At 38.6% G+C, this 9302-nt stretch overlaps 1 protein-coding gene across 1 annotated transcript in view; it reads right to left on the bottom strand.

The window, feature by feature from the left end:
- Positions 1 to 7204: 7204 nt before the first annotated feature.
- SPTLC3 (serine palmitoyltransferase long chain base subunit 3) overlaps positions 7205 to 9302 on the bottom strand; it is a 132149-nt gene continuing 130051 nt past the window's right edge. Inside the window, exon 13 of the mRNA XM_068524204.1 lies at positions 7205 to 7417. Coding sequence (XP_068380305.1) covers positions 7304 to 7417 — 114 coding nt within the window. The 3' untranslated portion in view covers positions 7205 to 7303. The remainder of the gene's footprint in view (positions 7418 to 9302) is intronic.

The following is a 9302-nucleotide window of genomic DNA, read 5'->3' as shown; positions in this document are numbered from 1 at the left end:
ACCATCTCCCTGCCCCCCGCTTTCCCCCCTTGGTGTCCATACATTTGTTCTCTACATCTGTGTCTCTATTTCTGCCTTGCAAACCGGTTCATCTGTACCATTTTCCTAGATTCCACATATATGCGTTAATATACGATATTTGTTTTTCTCTTTCTGATTTACTTCACTCTGTATGACAGTCTCTAATTCCATCCACGTATCTACAAATAACCCAATTTCTTTCCTTTTTATGGCTAATATTCCATTGTATGTATGTACCACATCTTCTTTAGCCATTCATCTGTTGATGGGCATTTAGGTTGCTTCCATGACCTGGTTATTGTAAATAGTGCTGCAATGAACATTGGGGTGCATGTGTGTTTTTGAATTATGGTTTTCTCTGGGCATATGCCCAGTAGTGGGATTGCTGGGTCATATGGTAATTTTATTTTTAGTTTTTAAAGGAACCTCCATACTGTTCTCCATAGTGGCTGTATCAATTTACATTCCCACCAATAGTGCAAGAGGGTTCCCTTTTCTCCACACCCTCTCCAGCATTTGTGGTTTGTAGGTTTTTTGATGATGCCTATTCTAACCCGTGTGAGGTGATACCTCATTGTAGTTTTGATTTGCATTTCTCTAATAATTAGTGATGTTGAGCAGCTTTTCATGTGCCTCTTGGCCATCTGTATATCTTCTTTAGTGAAATGTCTATTTAGGTCTTCTGCCCACTTTTTGAATGGGTTGTTTTTTTAGTATTGAGCTGCATGAGCTGCTTATATATTTTGGAGATTAATCCCTTGTCCGTTGATTCGTTTGCAAATATTTTCTCCCATTCTGAGCATTGTCTTTTCATCTTGTTTATAGTTTCCTTTCCTGTGCAAAAGCTTTTAATTTTCACTAGGTCCCATTGGTTTATTTTTGTTTTTATTTCCATTACTATAGGAGGTGGGTCAAAAAAGATCTTGCTGTGATTTATGTCAAAGAGTGTTCTTCCTATGTTTTCTTCTAAGAGTTTTATAGTGTCTGGTCTTATATTTAGGTCTTTAATCCATTTTGAGTTTATTTTTTGTGTATGGTATTAGGGAGTGTTCTAATTTCATTCTTTTACACGTAGCTGCCCAGTTTTCCCAGCACCACTTATTGAAGAGACTGTCTTTTCTCCATTGTATATCCTTGCCTCGTTTGACATAGATTAGTTGACCATAGGTGCATGGGTTTACCTCTGGGCTTTCTATCTTGTTCCAGTGATCTATATTTCTGTTTTTGTGCCAGTTCCATATTGTCTTGATTACTGTAGCTTTATAGTATAGTCTGAAGTCAGGGAGTCTGATTCCTCCAGCTCCGTTTTTTTCGCTCAAGACCGCCTTGGCTATTCAGGGTCTTTTGTGTCTCCATACAAATTTTAAGATTTTTTGTTCTAGTTCTGTAAAAAATGACATTGGTAATTTGATAGGGATTGCATTGAATCTGTAGATTGCTTTGGGTGGTATATTCATTTTCACAATGTTGATTCTTCCATTCCAAGAACATGGTATATCTCTCCATCTGTTTATGTCATCTTTAATTTCTTTCATCAGTGTCTTATAGCTTTCTGCATACAGGTCTTTTGTCTCCTTATGTAGGTTTATTTCTAGGTATTTTATTCTTTTTGTTGCAGTGGTAAATGGGAGTGTTTCCTTAATTTCTCTTTCACATTTTTCATCATTAGTGTGTAAGAATGCAAGAGATTTCTGCACATTAATTTTGTATCCTGCAACTTTACCAAATTCCTTGCTTACTTCTAGTAGTTTTCTGGTGGCATCTTTCGGATTCTCTATGTATAGTATCATGTTATCTGCAAACAGTGACAGTTTTACTTCTTCTTTTCCAATTTGTATTCCTTTTATTCTTTTTCTTCTCTGATTGCTGTGGCTATGACTTCCAACACTAGGTTGAATAATAGTGGCAAGAGTGGACATCCTTGTCTTGTTCCTGTTCTTAGAGGAAATGGTTCCAGTTTTTCACCATTGAGAATGATGTTTGCTGTGGGTTTGTCATATATGGCCTTTATTATGTTGAGGTAGCTTCCCTCTATACCCACTTTCTGGAGAGTTTTTATCATAAATGGGTGTTGAATTTTGACAAAAGCTTTCTCTGCACCTATTGAGATGATCATATGGTTTTTATTCTTCAATTTGTTAATATGGTGTATCACATTGATTGATTTGCATATATTGAAGAATCCTTGCATCCCTGGGATAAATCCTACTTGATCATGGTGCATGATCCTCTTAATGTGTTGTTGGCTTCTGTTTGCTAATATTTTTTGAGGATTTTTGCATCTATATTCATCTGTGATATTGGTCTGTAATTTTCTTTTTCTGTAGTATCTTTGTCTGGTTTTGGTATTAGGGTGATCGTGGCCTCGTAGGACTTCCAAGTTTGGGAGTGTTCCTTCCTATGTAATTTTATGGAAGAGTTTGAGAAGGATGGGTGTTAGCTCATCTCTATATGTTTGATAGAATTCACCTGTGAAGCCATCAGGTCCTGGGCTTTTGTTTGTTGGAAGATTTTAAATCACAGTTTCAATTCATTACTTGTGATTGGCCTGTTCATATTTTCTATTTCTTCCTGGTTCAGTCTTGGAAGGTTAAACCTTTCTAAGAATTTGTCCATTTCTTCCAGGTTGTCCATTTTATTGGCACAGAATTGCTTGTAGTAGTCTCTTATGATGCTTTGTATTTCTGTGGTGTCTGTTGTAACTTCTCCATTTTCATTTCTAATTTTATTGATTTGAGTCCTCTCCCTCTTTTTCTTGATGAGTCTGGCTAAAGGTTTATCAATTTTGTTTATCTTCTCAAGGAACAAGCTTTTAGTTTTATTGATCTTTGCAATTGTTTTCTTTGTTTCTATTTCATTTATTTCTGCTCTGATCTTTATGATTTCTTTCCTTCTACTAACTTTGGGTTTTGTTTGTTCTTCTTTCTCTAGTTCCTCTAGGTGTAAGGTTAGATTGTTTATTTGAGATTTTTCTTATTTTTTGAGGTAAGATTGTATTGCTATAAACTTTGCTCTTAGAACTGCTTTTGCTGCATCCCATAGGTTTTGGATCATCATGTCTTCATTTTCATTTGTCTCTAGGATTTTTTGATTTCCTCTTTGATTTCTTCAGTGATCTCTTGGTTATTTAGTAACATGTTGTTTAGCCTCCATGTGTTTGTACTTTTTACATTTTTTCCCCTGTAATTGATTTCTAATCTCATAGCATTGTGGTTGGAAAACATGCTTGATATGATTTCAATTTTCTTAACTTTACTGAGGCTTGATTTGTGACCCATGATGTGATGTATCCTGGAGAATGTTCTGTGTGCACTTGAGAAGAAAGTGTAATCTGTTGTTTTCAGATGGAATGTCCTATAAATATCAATTAAGTCTATCTTGCCTATTGTGTCATTTGAAACTTGAGCTTCCTTATTAATTTTCTGTCTGGATGATTTGTCCATTGGTGTAAGTAAGGGGTTAAAGTCCCCCACTATTATTATGTTACTGTTGATTTCCTCTTTTATAGCTGTTAGCAGTTGCCTTATGTATTGAGGTGCTCCTATGTTGAGTGCATATATATTTATAATTGTTTTATCATCTTCTTGGATTGATCCCTTGATCATTATGTAGTGTCCTTCCTTGTCTCTTGGAACATTCTTTATTTTAAAGTTTATTTTATCTGATATGAGTATTGCTCCTCCAGCTTTCTTTTGATTTCCATTTGCATGGAATATCTTTTTCCATCCCCTCACTTTCAGTCTGTATGTGTCCCTAGGTCTGAAGTGGGTCTCTTGTAGACAGCATATACGTGGGTCTTGTTTTTGTATGCATTCAACCAGTCAGTGTCTTTTGGTTGGAGCATTTAATCCATTCACATTTAAGGTAATTATCGATATGTATCTTCCTATTACCATGTTCTTTACTGTTTTGGGTATGTTTTTGTAGGTCCTTTTCTTCTCTTGTGTTTTCCATTTAGAGAAGTTCCTTTAGCTTTTGTTGTAGAGCTGGTTTGGTGGTGCTGAATTCTCTTAGCTTTTGCTTGTCTGTAAAGCTTTTGATTTCTCCATCGACTGAATGAGATCCTTGCTGGGTAGAGTAATCTTGGTTGTAGCTTCTTCCTTTTTATCTCTTTAAATATATTGTGCCACTCCCTTCTGGCTTGTAGAGTTTCTGCTGTTAACCTTATGGGAGTTCCCTTGTATGTTACTTGTCGTTTTCCCCTTGTTGCTTTTAATACTTTTTCTTTGTCTTTATTTTTTGTCATATTGATTACTATGTGTCTTGGCGTGTTTCTCCTTGGGTTTATCCTGCCTGGGATTCTGCACTTCCTGGACTTTGGTGGTTATTTCCTTTCCCATGTTAGCGAAGTTTCAACTATAATCTCTTCAAATATTTTCTTGGTTTCTTTCTCTCTCTCTTCTCCTTCTGGAACCCCTATAATGCAAATGTTGGTGCATTTAATGTTGTCCCGGAGGTCTCTTAGGCAGTCTTCACTTCTTTTCATTCTTTTTTCTTTATTCTGTTCTGTTGCAGTCAATTCCACCATTCTGTCTTCCAGGTTACTTATCTGTTCTTCTGCCTCAGTTATTCTGCTACTGATTCCTTCTAGTGTATTTTTCATTTCAATTATTGTATTGTGCATTTCTGTTTGTTTGTTCTTTAATTCTTCTAGGTGTTTTTTCTTTCATACTTCTAGGTCTTTGTTAAACATTTCTTGCTTCTTCTTGATCTTTGCCTTCATTCTCTTTCTGAGAATGAGGTTCTGGATCATCTTCACTATCATTATTCTCAATTCTTTTTCTGGAAGGTTGCCTATCTCCACTTCATTTAGTTGTTTTTCTGGGGGTTTATCTTGTTCCTTCATGTGGTACATAGCCCTCTGCCTTTTCATTTTGTCTATCTTTCTGTGAATGTAGTTTTCATTCCACAGCCTGCAGAATTGTAGTTTTTTTGCTTCTGCTGTCTGCCCTCTGGTAGATGAGGCTATCTAAGAGGCTTGTGCAAGCTTCCTGATGGGAAGGACTGGTGATGGGTAGAGCTGGGTGTTGCTCTGGGTTTAGAGCTCAGTAAAACTTTAATCCACTTCCCTGCTGATGGGTGGGACTGAGTTCCGTCCCTGTTGGTTGTTTGGCCTGAGGCGACCCAACACTGGAGGCTACAGGTTCTTTGGTGGGGCTAATGGTGGACTCTGGGAGGGCTCATGCCAAGGAGTACTTCCTAGAACTTCTGCTGCCAATGTCCTTGTCCCCACAGTGAGCCACAGCCACCCCCCCCCACTTCTGCAGGAGACCTCCAACACTAGCAGGTAGGTCTGGTTCAGTCTCCTATGGGGTCACTGCTCCTTCCCCTGGGTCCCGATGCACACACTACTTTGTGTGTGTCCTGCAGGAGTGGAGTCTCTGTTTCCCCCAGTCCTGTCAAAGTCCTGCAATCAAATCCCACTAACCTTCAAAGTCTGATTCTCTGGGAGTTCCTCTTCCTGTTGCCAGACCCCCAGGTTGGGAAGCCTGACATGGGGCTCAGAACCTTCACTCCAGTGGGTTGACTTCTGTGGTATAAGTGTTCTCCAGTTCGTGAGTCACCCAGCCAGCAGTTATGGGATTTTATTGTGATTGCTCCCCTCGTACCATCTTATTGCAGCTTCTCCTTTTTCTTTGGATGTGAGGTATCTTTTTTGGTGAGTTCCAGTGTCTTCCTGTTGATGATTGTTCAGCAGTTAGTTGTGATTCCAGTGCTCTCACAAGAGGGAGTGAGTGCACATCCTTCTACTCCACCATCTTGAACCAATCTCCACGCTTCTCCATCCAACACGGGAGCTGTGGGTGGAGTTTCTATCCCAGCTCACAGCATGAAAGCCTTGGTCCATCTGTGTCATGCAAAGTCAAACCTCTCTTGAAGTGATTTGTTTATAGTGTCATTTGATGGAGTGGAATGCTCTGTAACTCATTCGAACTATTACAGAAGCTTTGCTAAAAGGTCACCACTGCTTTTTAGTGTTTCCCAATCTGGGCACCATCTGGAAGCTTGATAAAGATAAGGTTTTCCCCTGGTTTCTTCCATACCAACTAGATCCAATTAGCAAAGGGCTACTTTTGCAGAGAAGTTTGTGTTCACATTTGGAGAGAGAGAGACAGACAGGCAGACATAGAGAGACAGACAGAGAGATAAAGAGAGACAGAGACAACTCAAGTAAATTCCAGTTAGTTGCCCAATAGTGTGCAAGCCCACTTAGCACCAAATTGGAGTGCTTATGCCAGACGACAGTAGTATTTAATAGGCCTGAATGGGGAAGGGGGTCAGAATTGAAAAGTGGAATAGCATTTACTTTTAAATGTCATTTTTGAACATTAGAACATTTTGAACATTTTTGAACATTTTGAATATGTTCTTCAAGTGTAGTCTTGAGAGGCAACTCTAAAGGAACTTGAATTTCCCCATGTACTCCAAATTTAATAGGAAAATGACCACTCAGTCGTTAAAGTAGTAAAAGCAATGCTAAACATTCAGTCTGCGTGGCACCAACAACATTCAAGTTGTTATAACTTTACAGTTTTAGTCTAGGCCTACCATTGGCTTGCTTGCTTTCTGCCCTCTTCCTGATGAAACAAAAGTCTTGAATTTTCCAAACCTCAAAACTCAGCTGTAAAACTGCAGGAGACCAGCAAGCGGAAAAGGAAAATTTCCTTTAAAGATGTTTGGTCGCTGCTGGCCAGGCCTGCACTCTCCCTTGAAACATTAACTATGGCTTTTGACACTTGTCCTTGGAAAAAGTCCAAATGTGGCAAATGGTAGAGGCAACATTTCTTTACCCTCCTGCCTGGAACTCCCCGTGATACGGATGAGTTCTAGCTGGTGTTTCATGGGTAACAAGGAGTCCAGCTACTGCCCACCACCCTTGCCCCCATCTGCAGATGAAATTAGCAAACACATAATGAGATCTACTGAACTAAAAAGTCAAAACCCTCTTGTTTGGTTGGAACTCCTGAAAGGGTCTGGACCAAAGAGGCTGCACGGTAGCAACTAAAATACAGGCTCTTTGCTATTAAAAATATTCTGAGACGTGCATGTGTGTATTTGCAGCAGGATACTTGGGGGAAGAGAAAATTAAACTCTGGAACCATAGTTTTGTCTCTGCAGAGACGTTAAAAGCACAACAATCGTGTCTCCCTTGGCTCAATGAAATTGGTTTGGAAACCAAAACTGTCCTTAGAAAAGAGAAGAAATCTATTTATATTTCTTTGGAGGCAAGGAGGGAGGTCTTTCTGGCAAAGTCTTTAGGCTCCATTCAGGTCCAGGAAACTCAATCCTCAAGTTCAAAGCTCGTCTCGTCGTAGAGCTCGGGGCGTGCTGACTTCCTGTTCCGGGAATATTTCACATGCAGGAGGTCACCCATCTCATCCAGGGCTTCCAAAACCTGCAAAGAGATTCCTTCCATCAGTTCTTTTTAAACCCCCAAGTGGCCTTGCTCTCTGGGGGTCTCACAGAGAACCACACTCTTCTTTTCCCAGCTTATTCGATTTTAAAGAAAAGGAGAAAGATCCAAATCATTAAGCTGTGGTTCAAAAGCCAGCCCTAGAGGAATGTTAGAGGCTAATGCATTTTATTTTCATACTCTTTAATACTCTAACTCCACATTACGAATCTTTAGTTTATTTTGGGGGTGTGAGGAGAGGAATAAAATCATCTGATCCATGCTTACCCTTGAAGGATTTATTTTAAAGTTTAATGACATATATAAACTTGTGGAAGAAAAATAAAACTTTGCAGATTAAATTTGCATTAATTCTTCATGACACAGCAAACCAACCTGGCCAGGAAGAAAATGGAACATTATGGGAGCTAATTAGGATCCTCCTCTCTCTCCCATTCTTCCGCTGCCCCCCTCCTCCCACCCCCAACTTTTAAATACTCATCTCTATGCTCCATAGAATAATAGAATTTAAAACCACAAGAGACCAAGAACTCATCTGTTTCAATTCTCTCAATCCAGGCAGGTAAATGTATCCCCAGTTTTACAAATGAAACAACGGAGATCCAGAATATACAAAACGTAAGTTTTTCCTTCCAGTCTGTCACTAATCCTACTGAATTGGGCATGCCTTTTTAACCTTTTGGGCCTGTTTTTCTCAACCAGTCAAAAGAAAAGGGAAACGATATTAGAGTCCAATGTTTTGAAAAAGGTAAAGTGAGAATCGTTACCATCAGGATGAATGACTCATGGGGCTTAGGGATTTTCTCTGTTGGGAAATCTTCCAAACTGACGTTAGTTAAGATCCCTACCAAGATGTTAAGAATAGTTTATTTCTGGGTGGTAGGATTATGGGTGATTAAATTTTTCTTTTTACTTCAATTTATTTTCTTAATTTTTATGCCAAATATAAGCCCTAGGAAAAAGTATCAGGCTTTACATTTTAAGTGGCATCAATCTGGGATATTTTCTGTTGCTTTTCCTGAAGGTGGGGGATGGAGTAGCTCTGTGGCTTTGAAACTGAAGGGCCCACACACCTGGGGGAGAAGTACCACAATTCATGAAGGATGTGGGAGGAAAACATAGAATTTTGATTCATTTTAATCTCAACCTTTTTTTAAAAAAATGTTTTTTATTTTTTTGTACAATTTTAAAGGTTACTTTCCATTTACAGTTATTACAAAGTATCAGCTATATTCCTTGTGTTGTGTACAGTACATCCTTGAGCCTATCTTATACCCAATAGTTTGTGCCTCTTGCTCCCCAACCCTTATGTTACCCCTCCCACTCTCCCCACTGGTAACAAGTAGTTTGCTCTCTGTCTGTGTCTGCTTCTTTTTTATTATATTCACTGGTTTGTTGTATTTTTTATATTCCACACATAAGCAATGTCATACAGTACTTGTCTTTCTCTGTCTGACTTATTTTACTTAGCATAATGCCCTCCAAGTCCATCCATGTTGCTGCAAATGGCAAAATTTCATTCTTTTTTATGGTTGAGTTATATTCCATTGCAAATACATACCACATCTTCTTTACCCATTCATCTATTGATGGACACTTAAGTTGCTTCCATATCTTGGCTATTGTAAGTAACACTGCTATGAACATTGGGATGCATGTATCTTTTTGAATTAGTGTTTTTGTTTTTTTCATATATATACCCAGGGATGGAATTGCTGGATCATAGGGCAGTTCTATTTTTAGTTTTTTTTTTTTTTTTTTTAAAGAAATTCACGTTCTTTTATTTATTTATTTATTTATTTATTTATGGCTGTGTTGAGTCTTCGTTTCTGTGCGAGGGCTTTCTCTAGTTGCGGCAAGTGGGGAC

The sequence above is a fragment of the Eschrichtius robustus genome, chromosome 16, assembly GCF_028021215.1.
Source record: "Eschrichtius robustus isolate mEscRob2 chromosome 16, mEscRob2.pri, whole genome shotgun sequence".
NCBI classification, from domain to species: domain Eukaryota; kingdom Metazoa; phylum Chordata; class Mammalia; order Artiodactyla; family Eschrichtiidae; genus Eschrichtius; species Eschrichtius robustus.
Note: the sequence above shows the minus strand (reverse complement) of the source record. Positions and strands in the feature narration are given on the sequence as shown.